The 24,449-nt window shown below is 38.1% G+C and overlaps 1 protein-coding gene across 6 annotated transcripts in view; it reads right to left on the minus strand.

Moving 5' to 3' along the window:
- Positions 1 to 24,449, minus strand: part of LOC127662172 (collagen alpha-1(XII) chain-like) — a 145,684-nt gene that overhangs the window by 59,556 nt on the left and 61,679 nt on the right. For 5 of the 6 annotated variants that reach the window (XM_052153242.1, XM_052153241.1, XM_052153238.1 and 2 more), the window contains 15 exons: positions 23,143 to 23,288; positions 20,880 to 21,009; positions 20,630 to 20,766; positions 19,680 to 19,809; positions 19,367 to 19,506; positions 16,936 to 17,068; positions 16,801 to 16,821; positions 16,544 to 16,683; positions 15,101 to 15,230; positions 12,690 to 12,829; positions 11,795 to 11,924; positions 4,246 to 4,388; positions 1,891 to 2,020; positions 1,655 to 1,797; positions 1,356 to 1,485 (listed from right to left, as the gene is read on the minus strand). In XM_052153242.1, coding sequence (XP_052009202.1) covers positions 1,356 to 1,485; positions 1,655 to 1,797; positions 1,891 to 2,020; positions 4,246 to 4,388; positions 11,795 to 11,924; positions 12,690 to 12,829; positions 15,101 to 15,230; positions 16,544 to 16,683; positions 16,801 to 16,821; positions 16,936 to 17,068; positions 19,367 to 19,506; positions 19,680 to 19,809; positions 20,630 to 20,766; positions 20,880 to 21,009; positions 23,143 to 23,288 — 1,923 coding nt within the window. The remainder of the gene's footprint in view (positions 1 to 1,355; positions 1,486 to 1,654; positions 1,798 to 1,890; positions 2,021 to 4,245; positions 4,389 to 11,794; positions 11,925 to 12,689; positions 12,830 to 15,100; positions 15,231 to 16,543; positions 16,684 to 16,800; positions 16,822 to 16,935; positions 17,069 to 19,366; positions 19,507 to 19,679; positions 19,810 to 20,629; positions 20,767 to 20,879; positions 21,010 to 23,142; positions 23,289 to 24,449) is intronic. The other variant, XM_052153240.1, reaches the window with a different exon arrangement.

The raw sequence follows: 24,449 nt of genomic DNA on the forward strand, positions 1-24,449 counted from the left end.
CCGTTAAAGACTACAGTGCCTTTTACCTTCTATAAAATGCCTTAAAAAAATAATCCAATGGTAAAATAGTCCTGTGCAAATTGACACAGTGGTAAAATGCCAGTGAATCTGCACTGTCCTGCCAGGAAGCCCTTTAAATATAAATATTTCTCAAGTTCTCCAAGCGTCTGAAGTGAATGTTCCTCAAGGTAAAGACAATAGATAATAAAAAGAAACATATTTCAATTTCAGATACTGCTGGCTGTTGCGTATTAACTGATACATGTTTTCTAAAGCATTTTATGCTGTCAAGCATTTCTTTATTTAAAGAGAAAGAAACAATCTTTAGGAAAATTAAAAACATACACAAGCACATGATTTTGAGCAGAGACAGGGAAACAAGATCTGTTCTATTTTACCAGATATTGCGATAAATTTCTTTAATAATCCCAGACAGTTTATGCACATGTTTATTATTTTCTGCATAATTAATCAGCACAGCTAAATGATTTTCAGATGTGCAAAGGCAGTGCTTAAATGCTGAAGACACGCCCATCTCTGGGACTTCATCAGACATCACTTATCCTGTGCAAACTGACAACAAACATTACAGATGTCTGCAGAATAAAAGTAACATTAACTTCACAGACAAATGTCCTAAAAAAGAATCCCGTCGGAATAGGGTGTATGTCAATTCTGCCCATCTGGTGGTATTTTTTAACCTTTTTTTTTTCTTTCTTTTTTTTTGCTAGGACAATGAATGGTGGTTCAATGTTCACATCAAATGATTTTAAGTTCATTCATGACACTCTATCTGGCCCAAGCTGATAGGTCATCGACATGTAATCTGTTCGCCAATCCACTTTCGTACTCTCTCTTTTTCCAACATTTAAATTGCGCAGTCATTTGCAGATAAGCCAGCTTTACTGCAGCGCACTACAAGAGTATTTTATCTGAAACCCTCCTCCTCCCCAGCTACACCTGTCTAGATCTGCTTCATGTGGATTGTTTTTATGTCTAATTTGCAGCAGCAGAATCATGTCTTACATGTTTAACACAGCATGTCTGTTTATGTTCTAGCAGTAGCAAGTCTTCCTACTTTCTCTGCAGAGGCAGCAGCATAAGCAAATCTAGCCCACCAAGACCAAACCTACCAACTTCATATCCATTATAACACCTCCTTTTATTTGAGTTGTCATGACTGAAATAAGAAAATAAATGTTCTAAAATGTGTATCTTACATTTAAAAAACAAAACAAAAAAAAAATTTCAGATAAGTATCTTTGGTAAGTATGTTTGATATTAATCTAAAACTGATCAACCGATATGTTTGATTGTTTGAAACCTCTAACATGTGCTTGTGTGACCCCCCTTACATGTATTTCCATCTCCAGAGAGTCGTCCTCCAGGGCCATTTTGATAAATGGCCTCCACATTGATGTTGTAAGGAGTGCTAGGCTGCAGGTTTTGCAAGATGACTGAATTTCTGTTTCCAGGGACACTTGTCTATGTGAAAATTCAGAGCAGGACAAGGTTATCTCTCTAGCACACATTCAATCAAATAATATCCAAGGAGTCACAAAATCCAACAATAAATATCTGATGTCCACATATGCTGCTACATGCACCAATCCTGTCCATTTCAATTATTAGAATAAAATCTAACATCACTTACAAATTCCTCAATGGGATCTCCAGTGGTTGGTGCATAGCCAATTCGGTACTGCTGCACGAGCCCGTCTGCATGCTCCCAGCTCACTGTCAACGTGCTTGTGGTTGGATCGTACACCCGCAGGTTTCTGGGGCCACTGCGGGGCACTGCAATCAGAAAGAACACAAGCCATCATTCATTCACAGTCATGTTTCAGGAAGGTATGAAGATCAATTTCAGTTTCCAGAAATCAGACTCACATGTTTTTCCATTATCAGTCACTGAGGAGCCCTCTCCATCAGCATACAGGGCCACCACACTGACCGAATACTCTGTGTCTGGATTTAGCTGCTGCAGCAAGGTAGTGTGGGTGTTCCCTGGGACAAGAACCTAATGGACAATAAAATAGAAATAATTAGCAGTCAAAGACACAAAGAATGTCTTTGTTACCTACTGACAGTTGTAAGGATGCCAGAGTAATCAGTAGCTTCAAATCCTTTCACCCACGTTAATGGGTGAATATCACAAAGAACGTGTCCAAGTAATATTTCACCCCGAAATCAAAAGGAACAAAAAAGAAATTCGATTTTGCACAAAGAAAATGAGGCCTATTTTCAGGAACAAGTGAAACTGAAATGGTTTTCATAATGAGTTTTACTTCTATAATGTGACATATTTCTGAGTGAAACAGGATATTTAATGCAAAAACATTTTTGTTTTTTAAATGTAGAGCGGGACTTGAAAATCATGTACCACTCTAAATTTTGTATTTCTTTTTATTTCTTTATTTTTGAAATAGTGATTGGAAAAATTAGGTTTTCCAATGAGGCACTTACAATGGAAATGAATGTGGACAATTTTTGGAGGGTTTAAAGGCAGAAATGTGAAGCTTATAATTTTAATTTTTTTATTTTAATTTTACTGTTAAAACTCATGTATTCTTTGAGCTGAAAAGTTGTATAAATGGTCATTTTTACAGTCATTTTAGGGTTTTTGGGTTTGTTGAAATTACATCGTCATGGCAACAAAGTTGAAAAAATTGGCTATAACTTTACACAGAAAAGGTTCCAAGGTGATTTTATCACACTAAAATCATGTTTACACAAACATTGTTTATGTCTTGTGGCTATACTTTTGAAACAGTGAGTATTTTTAACATTCAAAATTGGCCCCATTCACTTCTATTGTACATGTAGTACAATAGAAAATCAGTAACCCTGATTTTAGCTTTTTTTAAGAAAAGGGACGAGTCAAAATACATTTGGTAATCAGTTTTATGCCACAAATGACGATGATTGAGCTTAACTTGTATTGAGACCGGAATATTCCTTTAAGCTTCACATTTCTCCCTTTTAAACCCTCCAAATATTGGTCCCATTCTCTTCCATTGTAAGTGCCTTGCCCGATTTTTCTTCTTTTTTTTTTAAAAGGAGGGAAGAGTGGAAATTATTATTTTGTGGTAATCAACATTGTGCCACATGCTGTTGACTGAGCTAGTATTGAACCCAGAACATTCCTTTAAGCATGTTTCATCTACTTCTCATTACTGTCTTAAATTACTGTCATAATTCTACTTATTGTGAGTAATGATTCTCAAAATTCAATCATTAAATTCATCCTGTCCAGATATTTCTTATTTCTTTTCTTTTTTAAACAGCAAATACAATCACGCGTTCTGGCTTTCTAAGGTCTCTGATATATTACACCCTGAGAGGGATGTTTGATTGTTTTTTCTAGATTTGACCTCTTGCACTTACTGCTATATGTGTCACCATTGATTCCCAACCCAACCATTAGCGATCACTTATACAGCCAATATAAAGAGAAAAGCAGTGGAAATATTCCTTTGATGTGCTAATAATCTAGTAGTTGCAGTAATAAGAGTGAATGATGTGCTGACAGTAACTTGCAATCACCTCTTTTCACCAGTGTTCTCTATGCCAGGACAGGGTCACTGACTTCCCAAATAATTACAAAGGGAACTCCCGTTTTCTCTTTCTTCTCTTTTCTGACAACCTTTTTGTCAATCCCTATCGGACAAATGCTTGTAATTCTGTGCAATGGGTTTTCAAGGGTTAGAGAGGAAAAAATGTATGTAATTTATAGTAAAGTAAGGGATTTAATGAAAGTGCAGACAATTTCTGGGCTAAATTTCTTAATGTAATGGGACACACTTGCCTCATTGTAACTAATTTGGGAAACTGGCCATAATATTGGATACATTCTTTGTCCAAAGTAATATTCCACAAAGAAATAAAATCTCAGTGGCTGCAGATAAGCAGTTCATTCTCTTAAAATAAGACTGTTTAACTCAATATTCCCAAGTGCTGAAATAAAACAGGTTTAGGCTCAAGATTTAACACAGCTGTGGTTGTTCATGCAAGGGTCAAACAACAATAAAGCCATTTATGGATCTCTCGGCTTTGCGAAAACCCCTCTATAGCAATAAGTTTCATGTGAGAATGAGGTTACACAACATTAAAAACATAAACATCTTTGTGGAGGGACAGATTGCAAACAGATTGTTACACTCAAATAGTTCAGTTACAGTTCTTTTATATTTGTTGTTGCTATATTTCCTCTACAGCATCTCATGCCTAATGACAATGACTCACAGACTCAGAGGGACGGACTCCGGTGAGCGGGGCGTAGACGACACGGTACTGCAGGACTTCTCCGGAAGCTGGCTCCCAGCGCACGTTCAGGGTGTTTGTGGTGGGGTTGTAAGCCTGGATGTTCCTGGCAGGGGTCCGCACCACTGTTGCAGACATGAGTGGGAGCAGAATCATAAAATGAAAGAGAGTGAAAAGGGTGAGTTGTTAAAGGGGTAAAGAAATGTACAAATTATTTACATGAACCCAAAAATGAGGATTTCCTTTATGAACCGCATGAACTGATATTGCTTACATATAAATTGTGCTGCTCTAAACAGAATGGTAGAAATGTTGATTAGTGGTCAACAATTTAGCCAAAAGCGTAGATGACATGTCTGAGTCATATTTCACCCCAAAATCAAAAGAAATAAAGAAAAATTATATATTTAGTATAGTTTAAACTGAGCTTATTTTTAGGACCATTACGGATTTTGCATTATCTTCAGGACAATTCAGCACTTACCCCAGTTCTGTAACATTACCATAATGCAAACATATATAAATATACTGTATATATTTACAGTATGTGTGTGTACTAGGGCTGTCAATTCAACTTGTTAACTCGGTGTTCAATAAATGCAATTAATCATGTCCCTGAAACGTTATATAGAATATTCCTACCTTTGGAGTAATTCAACGTTGAACCAACTGTTTTCAGCAGAGGGCAGTATGCGACACTCCAGCTATATAGGCAAATGTGCAGCTGTACATAGAACAGCCACACGGAGTCTGTGTCCCAAACCACGTACTACTGCACTATTGATAGGCTTGTGTTCAATGATTTGGAAATAAAAAAAAAATATTGCTTTTTAAAGGGACATTTGTATTGTCTTATTGATGCTTTACTCACCTTCCACAATATTGTAATGCATTTTAAATATCTGATATCTTATTTTTATAATATATACAACATATTATATTTATTATTATTTAACTGTAATTATAGCTGGGATAGGCTCCAGCCCCCCGCGACCCTGTACACAGGATAAGCGGTTGACGATGGATGGATGGATGAACTGTAATTATTTAGTCATTATATATTTAATTGTTATTTGAGGAGCTTTCTCAGCACACAATTAGTTATGATAGATTAGATTAATTGGCATATCGTGTCATTTATTTGATTAAAAATTAAGTGATTGACAGCCCTAATATATGTTATATATTTTATTGCATAACAGTAATAAGAACTCTCTCTCTCTCTCTCTCTCTCTCTCTCTCTATATATATATATATAGTTCTTATTACTGTTATGTAATAACAGTAATAAGATATATTTATGATATATATATATATATATATATATATATATATATATATATATATATATATATATATATATATATATATATATAGTTCTTATTACTGTTATGTGATAACAGTAATAAGATATATTTATGATATATTTAAACTGCAAAGTATTTACAACATACCAGTATTTGTTGTACTGCATTTAATTTAAGAAGATTAAAATTAAAAGTAACATTTTGTAACAAAAAGAAAAAAAAATGCATTAGTCCTAATAACTATTCTTTTTTCCTATTGTACCCCTATTTGGTGATAAAATGTGACATGGACATGTTTTCATGAGATTCGTCTTTTTAGTTGCAGAAACCACTGAAAGCGCACATCTCTCTAAATAACAACTAACACAAATATGTCAAGAATTGTTGACATGAAAAACACAGAGTGTATGATCAAGTTTGGATTTCCAACAAGATTTTAAACAAAAGCAGTGGTCAACACTTTAACACAGCATATCAACACAAAGCAAACCCGAGATCAGAAAGTTGCACAAATGATGGGAAGCAAACCACGGCATTATTGAGTAGTGGAAAAACAATGATGCAACAAAATCTGTTAGTTACACTCAGAATGAGTTGAGGGCAGTAAATAAGCTTGCTTTTATGTCTTTGCATCTCCCTGGGTTTTCCATTTGGTGAAATAGATTGTCAGTTCCCTTCACACTAGCATCCCCAGACATTACACCCCATAAAGGAGGCTCATTAAGCCCAGATTGGAGACACATTTATATCGTTGCCAACACATTGGCATTTCTCCTCTGGTGATCAATCCAATAAATCTGACCAAATCTTTGGGCAAGTATCTGAGAGTATAATAATTCTCAGATACGTGACATAAACAAATTTCAAATGAGTGAAGAGAGACACTTCACATGACTGGGGAAAATGGCCTTTAAACTAAAACAGATGGAAAGAGTGTGCTCATAAAATCTAGCTTTTTGGCAAATCTCACGAATCCTCTCAAGAAAATGTCAGAGTCATATTTCAACCCAAAATCAAAATAAATAAATTCATATATTTAGTATAGTTTAAACTGAGCCTGTTTTTAGGACCATTATGGATTTTTGCATTACTTTCAGGACAATTCAGCATTTCCCCCAGTTCCGTAACATCACCGTAATACAAACATACATACAGTATATATGCAATTAATCATGTCCCTGGACCATTATAGAATAAGAATCAGAATGAGCTTAATTGCCAAGTGTTCTCACGTACACAAGGAATTTCTTTGGTGATAGGAGAAACAAATGCACACAGAACATTACAGTGAGACACGGAAAATAAAACAAGGTAAGAGTATAAATAGACATTCAAATAATAGGACATATAACAGAATGGCAATTGTACATGTGCAAGTGGTAATGTATGTGCAAGGTCAGGGTATGTACAGTTATTTAATTAAACATGTGAATTCCCCATGGACCTGACTGTATATACACCCGGTCCCTTATCAGGCTAATTAAGCATCCGAGAGGGATATGGGGGCCAGTTGGTTAGTGCAGACTTTCAGACAGGCAGGTAAAACACTGTCTGGGCCTGAAGTTTTCATAGTCTTTTATTTCCAAAAGACCTGGCACACATCCTCCTCCTGTTGGTGTGTGTGTGAAGATCAGAGTGGGGGAGGGGTGAGAGACTGTGCTTTTCAAACCTGCAGTAAAACACATTCAGTTCTTCAGCCATTAGTTGAATCTCTATAGAGCGAGGGGGAGGTGTCTTGTTCTTGGTGATGCTTTTCAGGCATTTCCACACAGATGCAGGATCGTTGGCTGAAAACTGTTTATTCAGCTTTTCTGAGTAGCTTCTTTTAGCCATTCTGATTTACTTAGTAAGTGTATTAAGTGTGTTCCTGGCTTATATATAATATTCCCGCCTTAAGAGTAATTCAAGCTTGAAGTACCACCTGTTTTCAGCAGGGGGCAGTATGCGACACTCCAGCTGTGGAGGCAAACGCGCAGCTGTACACAGAACAGACAACACTGAGTCTGTGTCCCAAACCGCTTACTACTACACAATTCGACATAATCTTTTAGTGCGTAATGTGAGCAGTATTGTAAAACTGAAAATGCAACAATATGAGTACTCGAATGATGTACTTCTTCAACCATCAAAACGGAGTGTGGAATGTTGGACATTTCATGCACTCAGCGAAAGACAGCACCTCACAAATCTAAGTTGAAAGCTTTACCATTACCCTGCACTGTGTGAATATATAAGTTGTTTGAGATACAGTGTTGAAATAAGGAAGGCTAACATGCTAAAGCTAGCAGCAACACATAACATGCATTTGAAATGTCACTTCCATCAGCTGTTAAATGGCTAATGCTTTTGTGTAGTAAAAACCTTTTGGGACAATATTACACTTTGAAAATTCATGCACTACATAGCTGAGTGCATAGTGAATATTATGTGCATAGTGTATAGTGCATCATTCATGACACAGTTTGTCGGACTTGCTTGACATCCACTCAAGATGATGACGCATTTAAACACGGCTGGACGCATGCAGTTTCGGATGAAGGATCCCAAGACATGTTTTTTTTAAATTTCAATATATAGGAATATATATATATATATATATATATATATATATATACTCACCTAAAGGATTAGGTGAGTGAACACCTGTTCAATTTCTCATTAATGCAATTATCTAATCAACCAATCACATGGCAGTTGCTTCAATGCATTTAGGGGTGTGGTCCTGGTCAAGACAATCTCCTGAACTCCAAACTGAATGTCAGAATGGGAAAGAAAGGTGATTTAAGCAATTTTGAGCGTGGCATGGTTGTTGGTGCCAGACGGGCCGGTCTGAGTATTTCACAATCTGCTCAGTTGCTGCGATTTTCACGCACAACCATTTCTAGGGTTTGGAAAGAATGGTGTGAAAAGGGAAAAACATCCAGTATGCGGCAGTCCTGTGGGCGAAAATGCCTTGTTGATGCTAGAGGTCAGAGGAGAATGGGCCGACTGATTCAAGCTGATAGAAGAGCAACTTTGCCTGAAATAACCACTCATTACAACCGAGGTATGCAGCAAAGCATTTGTGAAGCCACAACACGCACAACCTTGAGCCGGATGGGCTACAACAGCAGAAGACCCCACCGGGTCCACTACAAATAGGAAAAAGAGGCTACAATTTGCAAGAGCTCACCAAAATTGGACAGTTGAAAACTGGAAAAATGTTGCCTAGTCTGATGAGTCTCGATTTCTGTTGAGACATTCAGATGGTAGAGTCAGAATTTGGCATAAACAGAATGAGAACATGGATCCATCATGCCTTGTTACCACTGTGCAGACTGGTGGTGGTAGTGTAATGGTGTGGGGGATGTTTTCTTGGCACACTTTAGGCCCCTTAGTGCCAATTGGGCATCGTTTAAATGCCACGGCCTGTTTCTGACCATGTCCATCCCTTTATGGCCACCATGTACCCATCCTCTGATGGCTACTTCCAGCAGGATAATGCACCATGTCACAAAGCTCGAATCATTTCATATTGGTTTCTTGAACATGACAATGAGTTCACTGTACTAAAATGGCCCCCACAGTCACCAGATCTCAACCCAATAGAGCATCTTTGGGATGTGGTGGAACGGGAGCTTCGTGCCCTGGATGTGCATCCCACAAATCTCCATCAACTGCAAGATGCTATCCTATCAATATGGGCCAACATTTCTAAAGAATGCTTTCAGCACCTTGTTGAATCAATGCCACGTAGAATTAAGGCAGTTCTGAAGGCGAAAGGGGGTCAAACACAGTATTAGTATGGTGTTCCTAATAATCGAATCAGCTCTATGAAATATTAATAATCAATCATAACTTGTTATAATCGATTATGAATATTTGGATCAGTTAATCGGGTTAACTTGATGTAGCTACATTAACATTACAACCAAATACTCGGTTCATCCTGTGAACACTCAATATTGGTTATTAATTAATTAATTAATAGAAATGTACATTTCCGGGGCATGGGAAATGTCTTTCTTACTAAGTATTAAGAGCAAGTAGTCAAAATCTATGATTAGTGACTTTAGATATGAGCTTGAGACACAGACAACTTTACGTGTGACATGAACAAGACTTTATTAACTAGACTAAACATTTAAACTACTCTAACATACATATACATACATGCATACAGTTTACCAAGGGAAAGAGGGCTGAAGCAGAATACAGGAAGGCAAGAAGTTATAGCATTGTTTGAAGTTCAGCAGATCAACAGCCTGAGCAAACCATCATATTAGTTCTGACACGCCCTTTTTAGAAAGGGGTAAGGATACTTAATGTATCAAATAATGAGACTAAGTTTGATACTTGCATGTCCCATTTGAATTAAACTGTCCTGATGCAATTTGTTGAGGCTCCAGTTGATCTTTGATGATGTTGTCTTGATAAGAGAGAACCAGTGGGAGTCAGAGGATCTTTGGTGAATGGAAAGACAAGGCCGTAGCCTGGTGCATGCTTGGGAGTCCTTGGGGGCCTTCTAGTTCAGCATCATCTTCATTAGGACTTCTCAGGAAGGACCAAGAGAGTAAGAGAGCACGAGGCTCAGAGAGCTAAGAAAGGGCTAAGAGGACCAGAAAGCAAGAGGACAAGAAACAAGAGAGAGAGAAGGGCCGGTGTGGATGCAATTTATAACCTTAGAAAACGTGTCCCACCTCTCATTGGCTCGACCAATAAGAAGGGTGTAAGTTCCAGGCGGGAATTTGGTTTATTGCTCTTTGTTCTAAGAGTGCTCACTGCATGTGCACCCTGGAGGGTTGGTAGCCGATGAAGAAACTAGGAAATATTCTTGTAATACTAATATGTTGTTGTTATCGACATATCATGTACACAGTCATTTCGATCTTCAAAATACCAAGTTATAGAGACCAAATATGCCACACATATGATTTCGGTTAACCATAGTATGCAAAGTCTGAAACATTAACCCATTAGAGTTTGCAAGAAAACATAGACCAAACAACATAAAGGAAAATCATGAGATGGAACATTAGATACATGTCAATACATTTATCACATGGATATATATATATATATATATATAGAATATATAGGATTAAAAGGGTTCATTTCTCCTTCTCAGTAAGAATTAAGTGAGAATCAGCACTCTCTGAACATTCCTTTGGAGGTCGTAAAAGTCTCCTTATCAGCCCTGTAACCTGAGACTTGGTTCTGCCAGGGTGTTCGTTTCATTTGGGATGTTAGTTTCGGAGGAGTTTCATAGACCTTTGTATATAATGAATAATTAGTGTGTGTCTGGTTGGTCCAGACCCTACAGTGTATTTATATATATATATATATAGTTCTTCTTACTTTTATGCAATAAAATATTTATGATATATTTAAAGTGTAAAGTATTTACAACATACCAGTATTTGTTATACTGCAAATGTTATCAGATCATATGTACATTTTGTAAAAAAATAAAAAATGCAATAGTCCTAATAACGTCCTAAAATGTGATGTGGACATGTTTTTGTGAGATTCGTCTTTTTAGTTGCAGAAACCACTGAAAGCACACATCTCTCAATAATATTGCATAGTCAACTAACACAAATATGTCATGAATCACTGACATGAAAAACACAGAATGTATGGAACAAATTTGGATTTCAACAACAAATCCCTGATACAAGATTTTAAACAAAAGCAGTGGTCAACACTTTAACACAGCATATCAACACAAAGCAAACCTGAGAACAAAATTACACAAATAATGGGAAGCAAACCACGGCATTATTGAGCAGTGGAACAATAATGATGGCAACAACATCTGTTAGTTACACTCAGAATGAGGAGTATTTAGTTGAGGGTAGTAAATAAGCTTGCTTTTATGTCATTGCATATCCCTGGGTTTTCCATTTGGTGAAATAGATTGTCAGTTTCCTTCGCACTAGCATCCCCACTCATTACACCCGTAAAGGACACTCCTGATTGGAGACACATTTATAGGGTTGCCAACAAATCGGCATTTCTCCTCTGGTGATCAATCCAATAAATAAGTATCTTAGAGTCAATTTATATGTACAAAGCTCAAATGAAGAAAAAAAAAAGCCAGAAAATGCACTTTTTACTTTCTGGATTGAAAACTGTGACAAAAGGGTGACTGTTGTTAGGGAGTATGTAATGGAAGGGTATAGGAATGCTTTGCCTTTAAACATACATTGATGGTCAAGTAGGGAAACTCTCTATATACTCACAGGTTTTTCCATTCTGTGACATGCGCTTGCCCTCGCCAGGAGCATAAACTGGCACCACGGTTACCGTGTAATCTGTATCAGGCAGCAAGTTCTTCAGAACTGTACTGGTAGTGGTTCCGGGAACCTGGACCTGTAAGAACAACATAAAACTAGATTACATATTCTGAAGAAAAAACTATTAAAAGAAAAATAATCTACTCAGTCTCTATGACGTTCTCTTCCCTAGATAAATCCAGTGTTGGCATGTAATATGATTATAAAGCAATGTCTTACTGTAATCTATTAATATTTTAGTAAAAAAATAACAAGAAAAAAGGTAGTGAAACTTTATTTATATATTAAATTCTGGTAATTAGATTACAGTTACTAATTTCAATTGAGTTAATTACTTTCAAGTACATTACTTAGGTAACACATTTCTAAAATGTTATTATTTATGTAGAATTAAAAACATGAATTACGATCATATGTACATCTCTGAGTTTCTGTAAAGGGCATACACCTTACAAGTCATTGTAAGGGAGAATTGACAATGAACAATAAATAGACATTATTTTAAATTTGTTGAAAAAAATAAAAAAGTAACTTAAAAGTTATTAGTATTGTGATTGCTTTTCCAATGTAGTATTCAACAAAGTAATCTGATTAAAATTTTATAGAAGTTATTAATAATTTGTAGTGGATTACTTTTTTGAGTAACCCAACAACTTGGGTCAATCAATGTCTATAGGATTTTTTCAACAATTTGATTGCTTGAAAAAAAGAGGTATTATTCTCATGGTGTGGGATGAGCTGTGTGCCAAAGTTTAAAATCTTTTAGTATATTTAATACAATAGCCTTAATACAAACCACAAATTAGAAGATACTCTCAAGACGAGGTGATGTGAGACGTACCATGTCCTCTATGCCCCCTGTGACAGGCTGGTAGTAAATCCTGTATTGCCGTACGATCCCCTCGGCTGGCTCCCAGCGGACATTAAGAGTGCTGATGGTGGGGTCTGTGACCTGAATGTTTCTCACGCTGCCCAGCGGTACTATGGGAACACACATAAAAAAATCAAATAATAGAGGCCTAATTTTTGTCAATTAAATACTATTTGAAAATAGTATAGGACAGTACTTTATCTCCTGGGGGAAAGTTAAGCAATAATAATAATAATCATCATCATCAGTTTTATTTATATAGCACCTTTCCACAAGCTCAAAGACACTTTACACTCTGTCTACTTTTAACAGGACAAAGTACATTAATATAAAATTCAACAGAAGTTACAATCTAAATTGCAAAGGGGGAAGAAAACATCAATCAGTAATAGATAGATAATGCACTGAGAAAATATATGTTTTAAGCTGAGATTTAAAGATAGAAATAGAGGAGATGTCACAGAGACTCTGAGGTAGAGAATTCCACAGTTTAGGTGCAGTTACACTGAAGGATCTCCCACCAAATGTGGATAGACAAAATCTGGGGATAGACAACAATTTGGAATCAGAAGATCGAAGAGTGTGTGCTGGTGATGCAGCAGATCACATATATAATGAGGTGCCAGATCATTGAGAGCTTTCTATGTCAGGAGAAGAATTTTAAACTTAATACGGCATGAGACAGGCAGCCAGTGAAGACTAAACAAGATGGGAGTAATGTGTAGAGAACGCTTGGTGTTAGTGAGAATTCTAGCTGCAGAGTTCTGGATGTATTATAATTGGGCAAGAGTTTTAGCTGGTTGGCCAGTAAAGAGGTGGTTACAGTAGTTGAGACATGAAGTTATGAAAGCATGAACTACTGTTCCCTGTCTGTCAACCACTCGACGTTGTGTCGATGTAGTGACACTAGGGGTTCGCTCTTGAGAGCCCCAATCACCTTTGCTTTATTCAGAAAAGGCCAATGAATTTGCATGCCGCTCTCCGCCCCGGACATATGGGTATAAAAGGAGATGGCATGCACAACTCATTCAGATTTGTGCTGAGGAGCTGAGCACATATGTTTTCTTTCTGTCACCTTGCTATTTGCTGCACCACGCAGTCCAGCTAATTTGGAGAGATTCGGGGAGGCGCAGGTGGCCCTGTTCACCTCCTTAGAGTCCTCTCATTGCCCGCTTTGGTACACCCTGTACGAGGCTCCCCTTGGAACGGATGCCTTGGTGCACAGCTGGCTTCAGGGGCTGTGCAAGTACTCTTTTCCCCCAGTGAACATCGTTGCACAGACATTGTGCACAGATAGGGAGGATGGGCAGCAAGTCCTGATGGTTAAACCACTGGCCCAAACGGACTAGGTTCTCAGACCTGATGCTCCTGGCAATACCCCCTCCCTGGCACATTCCCCTGAGGCAGGACCTTCTCACTCAGGAGCAGGGCACGCTCCAGCACCCACAGCCAGACCTCTGGAAATAGCAGGCCTTCCACCAGTGGTGATAGACATGATCACTGAGGCCAGAGTCCCCTCCATGAGGCGGCTGTACGCTCTGAAGTGGCGTCTCTTCGCAAATTGGTGTTTTTCCCGCGATGAAGATCTACAGAGATATGCGGTCAGGTCTGTGTTGTGGTCTGGTCGGTTGTTTCCCTCCACCCTGAAGATGTAAGTGGCTGCTATAACAGCGTATCATGATACACTTGATGGGAGACCCTCACGGCAGCACAAACTGATCACCAGTTTTCTCAAGGGTGCAAGATTAAATCCTCCTAGGCCACCGCCTGATTCCCTCTTGGGATCTCTCTGTGGTCCTACCTGCCCTAAAGAGAGCCTTCTTGAGCCCCTGGAGCAGGCAGAGCTCAGCACTTTGTCACTGAAGATGGCCCTCCTGGAGGCGCTAACTTCTATCAAGAGGGTTCGGGAACTGCAGGCACTCTCTGTCACCAGCGAATGCCTGGAATTTTGGCCGGCACACTCTCAAGTGATCTTATGACCCCGGTCCAGTTGCATGCCCAAAGTTCTCACCACTCCCTTTCAGGATCAGGTAGTGAAACTGCAAGCGCTCTCTTCAGAGTAGGAAGACCCGGCCTTGTCGTTGCGGTGTCCAGTTCACACCCTGCCCATCTATCTGGACCACATGCAGAGCTATAGACACTCTTTGAGAAAAGAGTTGACCTGGGACTCAAACCCAAGTCACCCATGATGTTACTGCACCTTAAGTCAGAGCACTGCCCATAAGTCTACAGCTCCGACATAGTATGTATATATGTTTGGGGTGAAATAATTAGTGGATGAAGGAATGAATATGTACATGAATGAAGGGTATGTGCTTAATAAGAAATTATAGGATTAAAAAAATCACTTCAAAGTAGCTGGCCACATCCTGGTAACTTACATGTCTTTCCTTGGCCAGAAATGTCTTTGGCATCTCCATTTGCATAGACTGCGGCAACAGTGATAGAGTAGGGTGTATCTGGGGTCAGTTTCTGCAGAATAACTGTGTTCTTCTTCCCCCCAATCTGTGTCTGTAGGGTGAGAATGAATTGTTTAGTTAGTGAACTCAAAGAATTGCATCCACCATTAAGTATACTGTATGTTTATATTAAAGAAATCTACAAGGTTACAGTAAGGTGCTTAAAAGGGTTCAAGTTTAAAAAGTCTATGGGGCAGTTCTCAAAATCTTCTTTTGTGTTCTGCAGAAGGTCTCATGAGAAGTCGTAATAATAGAACGAAATCATAAGAAATCTTGTGAAATGGCTCATACAAAAACATAGGGCTTGTACTCTCATTGAGAAAAAACAAAAACAACCAAACCAACCAACGATAGTAACACAATTTTTTCCCATTGTTACTCCAACCCAAAACGAAACCAGAAATTGTAACAACCCCTTACTTACCCCTAACCTAACTAAGGTTTTAATAGGGAAATAACTTTTGTGCATCACAAAAGTTATAAAAAATTGAAGTTTGAAAAGAGAAGAGGTAAGTGGATTATAGGCTATTGACATACATTAGTCATTTCAGTTCACAGGCGTTTCCTCTTTTCAAATAAAGTGTTGCATAGAAGGCCAGCTAAAATGTGATGCTTGAATTGTACCAATTTGGAAGTCGTACCTTTTTGTACAAGCCTAGTTTTATCTTATGATTTTGCCATCTCTTATAAATTAGCACATAAGTTGTCATGAGAATGTGTTGAACATGAAACTGTTAACTTGGTAACTTTTGCGTGATATCCATGCAAGGATTACAGGATAGTGTGATGTACTTATTCATAAAGCACTTTTTACATTGAGCAAACTCTAACTGCAGGAATTCAAAACATTGGTAATATAACTAATAAGCTACAAATTTCAATTTTTTTATTTTACTATCTGGTGCACTTGCACTCATAGAGACCCATTGTCAGTGTAGTACTGTGAATGTGTTTTCTAGTTTTTACATACTGAAGGATGTAAACACATTCTGGTCCTTTACTATTCTAAGGCATTAATCTAGAGATTGTATGCAATGTATACCCCAATCGCTCAACAATGGATACAATTCTTACACCTTAAAACCCTGCCTTAAACTCTAAGTGAAAGTCTGCTAATCATCTGAAATCTTTAATCTAACTCTATAAACTCTATAACTCTATATATTAATCTACTTTAAGAATAAGACTTAAATATTTGAGAAACAATGACTCTTTGCCTAAGGATACAAAGGATTTCAACAAAACTTTCCATGCATGCATGCACAAGATTCATTTTTTGAGTCGCCATTTGATTTGTATTGAATCAGTGGATTAATGCCGTCATCAGTCAGATAATATGAATGAAAAAATGTTTAAGGAATTTACAAATTGTGGTCTTCCTCCTGCAACTGGTACGTAGGTAATCCTGTAATTCTGGACTCGTCCGGGGGCGTGATCCCATTTGGTGGTGAGGGAGGTGGTGGTTGCATTGAACACTTGGAGGTTTTGAGGGGATCCACTACGAGCTATAGGAAAAGCAGGCATTTCAATCTTGCATTCTATGCAACAAAATCTATGGATCCATATGGAATCTATATGTCAAATGTCATATATCTTATATATCTTAAAAACAACAAACTCACCAGGTGTTATGATCTTGGACACTTAAGTCAGGAGGGTACAATGAGAAAGTGTAAAAATATGTCAAATACACAAATATGTCTCCACAGCAGTAATGGTAAACTGAAATGTGTTATCAGTATTTTATCATTTCTTACATGTGCGTTGTCTACCCAGCAGATCTTCACTTTCAGACTCATCTGGATAAATGCCAGTCACAGATACATCATACATAGTGTCTTGTTCAAGGTTCTCCAGGAGAGTGCTGGTGTCATCACTGTTCAAGATATCCTGAGAAAGACAGGAATCCATTATATGAGCTACTGATAAAGAATAAATATTTTATTTGTGGGGACCTGGGTAGCTCAGCGAGTATTGATGTTGACTACCTCCCCTGGAGTCAGGAGTTCAAATTCACGGCATGCTGAGTGATTCCAGCCAGGTCTCCTAAGCAACCAAATTGGCCCGGTTGCTAGGGAGGGTAGAATCACATGGGGTAACCTCCTCATGGTTGCTATAATGTGTGGTTCTTGCTCTTGGTGGGGCGCGTAGTGAATTCTGCGTGGATGCCACAGAGAATAGTGTGAAGCCTCCACACGCGCTAGGTCTCTGCGGTAATGTGCTCAACAAGCCACTTGATAAGATGCATGGATTGATGGTCTTAGACCACGCAGAGGCAACTGAGATTCGTCCTTCGCCACCCAGATTGAGGCAAGTCACAACACCACCACGAGGACTTAACGGGCTAGTGTGATGTACTTATTCACAAAGCACTTTTTACATGGAGCTAACTCCAACCGCAAGAATGAAAAACTTCAGTATCATAACTTATAAGCTTCAAATTTCAATTTTTTAACTATTTGGTGCACTTGCACTCGTACAGACCCATTGTCAGTGCATTGCTGTTATGGTGTTTTCTAGTTTTTACATACTGAAGGATGACTCATAATTATTTTATTTGGTAATCAACAGTATGTCACAGATGCTGTTGACTGAGCTAAAATTGTATTTAAGCTCAGGTCTCCGCGGTAACGTGCTCAACAAGCCACATGATAAAATACGCAGATTGACGGTCTCAGACGCGGAGCCACCTGGATTGAGGCGAGTTACTACGCCACCACAAGGACTTAGAGAGTGCATTGGGAATTGGGCATTCCAAATTGGGAGAAAATTATAATAATCTCTTTGTATCCTCATTAGATGAAAATCAATGAAAAAAAATCAGTAGAAAAATGCATTAAATAAAGTGTACAAGTCTAACTAATAACAATATCAACCATAACCATTACGTAAGTCTAAATGGAAAAACTGCAACATGGTTATATTGTACATGACATAATTAGAAGTAACAAATGTACTCAATAACATTTGTGAATATCTACCTTTCATGAGGTATTTATAGGGCTATATGCATGAAAATAATGAAATATTAATAACACTACAACTGTATACCGACATGCTAAACAGGGAAGGGGAAGTCAGCGTGTTGTTTCAGAGAGATCCAGTACTCTAGGATCAGCCAGATTATGCCGACTCACTGAGCCATCTTCTATCAGACATTTTTGAATCGGCTCCAGCGTTTACATCCAGCTTTAAAGTAATTTTTACATTATTACTGACTTGCATGATTTGAAGTTACATTTTACACTCTAACGTTAAATTTTACTCCACTAATGATTAGGTTTAGGGTTTGGGTTGAGGAGTTACAGTTTATAAAATGTTCATTCCTTTTCACTGTATTACACCCTGTACAGCTGAAAACAACTTGCTTCCCAACTCTCTTTTGGTGCCCCTCCATGGACATTCCACCTAGAAAGTGGAGCTCACTGCAACCCGACAAACTGTTCGTTTTTCCAAGTATAAGGCGAGGTAGGGGCTGTATACACGTGAGTTTGCATGCGTCCAAGCTGTTTTTCAATTGTTTTTCTATGTAAATTTGTTGTACGAATGTCTACGACCATAGCACCACATCTTGTCGTTTTTGTTTGTGTTGCAAAGAAGACTTCATGTGACTGTTACACATGATTTCAGGTTGCTTTTCACCCGGCGCTCGATAAATGTTAAGCCAGTGTTTTTTCCCTTTTGTCCCGGTGTGCATGTATACAGCCAGTGGCAGTTTGATTATTTGTGTTTGACTTTAATGAGAGTGCTTGTATAATTTGATCTACAGTATTATGTGTTGTGCTATGTATACTCATAGTGCACTCCGGATTTTATTCCTTGTTATTTTGAGAAGTGTTTGATGGAAATAGACTGCAATAACAAAATATTGTATCCTGCGGCACAGGTCCCAACGGAAAACCAAATAACCATTTGTGAACCCTCATGGTTATCCCAAATTTATAAACAGTTGCTATGCACATCCTTACAATGAACCGTGAAGTGCCTCCTAATGTTACCATGTTATTGCAAGTAGCAATAGCAAGACGATGTGACATTTACAATTTAGGGAGAAGGGAGATTCTCATATAGAGAGTATTTTATTGGGCAACAAGAAACTTGAATCTGTCCCTGCGAACGATTCAGGGATGTTCATTTAGGCAATTTGTAGGAGTACACTACAAACCAGTACAGTCTCTGATGTCTTACATATTGGAAGTTGTTCTCTCCTCTCTTTGTCCAACCAATGCGATAAAGGGCAACGTCAGGTGCACCATGCTCCCAATGAGCCCTGAAACTGGTCTGGGTCACCTGGGAGAACCTCAAATTTTTTGGAGCTGGGACAACATCTAGTATGAAGAGAAAGAGACATTGAGTTATTGGTAACTCAATGGTGTTGTTTTAATAAATTGATTAACTGAGTTTGTGTTCTTACTGTTGAAACACATAAACCATGTTGAATTCAGGTATTATGCCAGCTTAAATAGATATATCACAGATTATGGAATCCCAAGTGAGTTACCTGTAGTAGCTTGTTTAAGCATTGGGCTTCCTATCCTGGAATCATAGACTGGAGTGACAGCAACATCATATTCAGTTTGGGAAATTAGATTATCCAGAACACTATTTATCACATCTCCATCAGCTTCAAGCTAAATAGAAACAAGGATAATGCATTTAATGTTTTTGAAATGACTGACCAAATAGAAGCAGAACCTACTTTATGTTATTTGAAGTGTTGTAGAGATGGAGAGGATTAAATTCAACACTGGAGCACTTTAAGTTCCTGCAAAAGTCCTGAGCCCTTGATCCAATTTTGCATCATCATCTGTCAGGTAACCGGAGCTGCCGCCATATGTGCTTTCTCAGAAGGTTTCTCAGGCCTCAGTCCACCTGCTGAGCAGTGCTGAGGCCAAAACTACCACTACCAGTTAAAAAACACCCACAAAATGTACATCCAACAGCACTGGATCCTGCATGCCATTCAACACTCTTGCCACTTCCATCTTTTTGGCAGGCATCTGCTCTTGCAATCTTCTAATGGTAGATGATCTCCACAACTCGTAGCTCCAGAAAGCAGCTGCTCTCTCCCAACATTTATCATCTTCACTGACTTGTGTAACGTAATTGCTGCAGTGTTAGGCCCAAATCCATCAACAAGAGCCTCTATTTGGGTGTGTGCCAGAACTTATTGTGTAAATATACAGAAATCTTGCTACAAGAAATTCAGATACTGCCCGATGACTACAGTGACTCAGGAAGACTTCTTTATACATGCAAACAGAAGAGTGTTGGTCAACAGTTCAGCTCCCCAGAAGTTGACAAGCTGTCCAAAAAAGTATTCCCTAATGACTTCCAAGCAATTTCCATGGGGAGCTTTAACTAAAAACGCTAGCAGACCTCCGAAGTTCTCATGTGGCTGCATTTGCCTTGAGAACTCATTAAAACTCCAGCAGATAACAGTGATCTTACCTCCTTGGACTCTCCATCCTTTGGCTTGTAAGTTATGATGTATTTGCGAACGGCGCCGGATGCAGCATCCCAGTCCAGCAGCATGGTGCTGTGAGTAACATCTATGATCCTCAACTCACCGGCTGAAGGAAGTGGCACTATAGCGGACAGAAGCAAACAAACGAAACAAAAACAGACAAACAAACAATGAGAATCTAATGGCTATGCTAATCATCCCTGCTGGGGGAAAGAGAGCCCTAGTGCCACCTACAGGTCACCCCCTGATCAGCAAGAGGTTCACTGGCAGTGTCGCCGTGCAGGGCAAAGATGAAAATGCTGTAGGCTGTGTTGGGATGAAGGTTCTTCAGCTGGACGTCAGTGACCTTTCCTTTCACACGCATCTGTGAAAGTTAACCACATCACAAATGAAAGGGATGGTAGATGTGTTCAAGGGGAAAATTTCCCTGCTGAAAAGACCAGGTTAGACCAGCATGCATATCCAGGCTTGCTTATGTTGAGTTCGAGTTACTTTGCTGATCTAGTTTGCTAAAAATTGTTTGCTGTTTTATTCATTTGGAATTTCTGAAAATCTGAGTAGTGGGTGTTCCATGTCAGAATGGAGCCTGATCTAATAATTGTGAGTTTGCAGTCAATTGTGGAGGACAGCTCCCCTCCTGAAACAGCGCCAACGCCCACTTTTAGGGAGGCGGGGATGTGGAGGCTGAACAGCAATTTCACTCCCGTGAGAATCATAATGCATCTGAATGGTAACATTATTAGTTGTATTTAGAGTTAGGTTAGGGTTAGGTACGTCGATTACACGCAATTTAGTATGATTAATTATATGAAAAATAATGTTTTAAAACATTTTTACAAATTAATCACGCCTCCTGATCCTTATGTAAATTCCTTAATGTATTTTTCTACAATCGGAGCAATTCAAGCTTGAAGTAACTTTCTTTTTTTTCTTGCAGGGGGCAATCAGCGCACCTCAAAAAATTCACAATCAAAAGGATGTGTTTTTGACAGCTAGATGAAGCGCACCCGAATGCAGGGGTTCAAAGTTTCAACTTAAAAAGTATCCATCTGACGCATATGTACATAGAACAACTATTAAAAATAGCACCGACGAAATGCAAGAATGCATTCTGTAAGAACAGGACAGATTGACAAATTCGATTACAACATATATTGCTGTCGCTTGTATGCTTATGTTCAATGATATGGGAATATATCAAAGAATATTTTGATATCTAAAGACAATTTTGAATAGTCTAATCCTTTTTTTACTTGTCTCCCACAATAATCTGAATATCTGAATTATAATTTTTATTACATATATATTATATTTATAATTATATTAATTATTATGTAATATTTATATTGATTTATCTTTATTTTGAGTCTTACTCAGCCAATATGAATATATATAATTAAATTGATAAATGCAATTAATTAATCAGGATGTAATTCATTTGATTAAAAATTGTATTTGATTGACAGCCCTACATTTATTACATTACTGTTAATCTGCATCAAATTACAAAATTTACTACAGGCAAGTTTTTGAAAAAGACTGTATTACCTATAACAGTAGCCTACAACAATGCCCAAAAGCAATTTGAGATTAACCAACCTAAAAGCAAAGTCATCTCAAAGTTTAATGAAATATTCCGAAGACAGTTTTTTTTTTTAATAATAATTGTATTTATTTATTTATTGTCTTTGGAATTGTGTAAAATAAGACCAGGAACATGTATTAAGAATATAAATAAGTTCGATATTGATTTCGTGTTGAGTTAAAGCTATTTAAGAAGCCTGCTGAGGACACAGCATCAAAAATTCAGCATATTCTGGTCTTTTCAGAAGTGTAATTTTAGCACAAGTATTCTAACTAACAAATTCTTACATTACCCCCTATTCTACAACATATGGTACCCTGTATTTAACTCTGTACCCTAAGACATCAAGACTTAGTTTGCCACTATAATAATGTAACTAGTACCACAAAAAAGCAGCCTTATTTCAAACAGGCATCATATGCTGAACATATTTTTTCTATCTAATGAGAAAATGGAGGAGCTTTGAAACATCTGCTCTCTTAGAACATCTAGGCAAAGCCCTGTGGACAACAGATTGTTGCCAGAATTGACGCAGAGACCTCGAAGGAGAAACTGTGTTTATAAGCCCCAATGAGCTAATGAGCTGAACGCAGACACTCTTGATTTTCCAAATGCTGCACTATAAAGAACATCTTTGAGCTCACTAAGTGTAGGTGGTATCTAGAATTTCTCCAAAAATGCTTTCCATTTCCCATTTCATAGTAAGTCATAGCTGTTGACAGACATGTGTGGCCTTACACCCTAATATTTCCATTAGCACATTTAGTTTGTTTAATTTGGTACCATTAAAGGCAATAGAACACTATTCTTTCACATGTTTTCCTTTTAGTTTTGAAATGTTCTGTATGATATGGTGAGATTGGGATTGTGGTTGGGACAGTGATTGAAATATTGAGTGTGGCGTCACCGTACCTCCTTTTTCACAGAGGGTTCAGTGGCATTAAGGGCGTCGTACACAACCATGTAGCCTGTGGCCCCTTCAGCCGCATCCCATCTCACATTCATGGTGGTGGAGCGCACCCTGTAGATGTTCATGCTCCTCACTGCATTGAGAGGCACTACGGAGGGGAACATAACTTTTCTATCTTTTTCTTACTCATTTCTATCTCTGGCTATCCATCTAAGTGGAATGAAGCACGAATGGGAAAATGAAAGCAGTCCAGGGTAGAATAATGGATGTTTGACAAGGTGGAATGGAACACCATGGAAGTCAACGGTTGGACAAGAGAATTCATGGGATACTTGCGTGATGGAAATGACAAGGACAAACAGATATGCCAACATCATGACATTGCACATAAAGACAACAGCGATGACACATAAAGGAAATGCAAATATACATGAAATAATACACTTCGCAGTGCAAAGCAACATCATGCTGTATGTAACATGAAAACATTGACAGCACTGTGAAAGGAAAGACTGCATTAGGGTTATGTCATAAATTGTTAATTTAACTTCAGACATGATAAACACAGATTTAGCAATGAAAGCATAAACACATTCCATAGCATTTAATTCATTTAAATAATTTGCACCTGGCTAACATCAGCAAATCCTTGTAATTTTTAAACAGAAAAGAAAAAGCATTTCACCATATATTCCTAAATATCCTGGTGTATACAGTGGTGGCCAAAACTATTGGCACCCTTGGTAAATATGAGCAAAGAAGGCTGTGAAAAGTATGTCTTTATTGTTTATACTTTAGAGCTTACATTCCAAATATTTACAAAATGTATCCTCTAATGGATATCAAACAATTGCAAACACAACACAAGTTTTATCAAAAAACATATATTTTTCTTAAATATATGTGTGGGACAATTACCAGCAATCTTTTATTCAATATTTTGTGCAACCTCCCTTTCTCAAGATAACAGCTCGGAATATTCTTGCGAGGTTGGAGAACACATGGCAAGGTATCTGAGACCATTCCTCCAGAATCTCTACAGAATCTACAGAATCTCTCCAGAGCCTTCAAATCCCGAGGTCAACATGGTGGACTTTCCTCTTCAATTCACCACATTAATTTTCTATGGGGTTCAGTTCAGGAGACTGGGATGACCATGGCAGAACCTTGATTTTGTGGTCAGTTAACCATTTTTGGGTTGATGTTGATGTTTTGGATAATTGTCTTGCTGTAAAACCACCAGGGCCCATTTTAAGCTTTCTGGCTGATGATTTGTTTTATCTGTTGGTATTTGATAGAGTCCATGATG

This window comes from Xyrauchen texanus, chromosome 22, assembly GCF_025860055.1.
Source record: "Xyrauchen texanus isolate HMW12.3.18 chromosome 22, RBS_HiC_50CHRs, whole genome shotgun sequence".
Lineage (NCBI taxonomy): Eukaryota > Metazoa > Chordata > Actinopteri > Cypriniformes > Catostomidae > Xyrauchen > Xyrauchen texanus.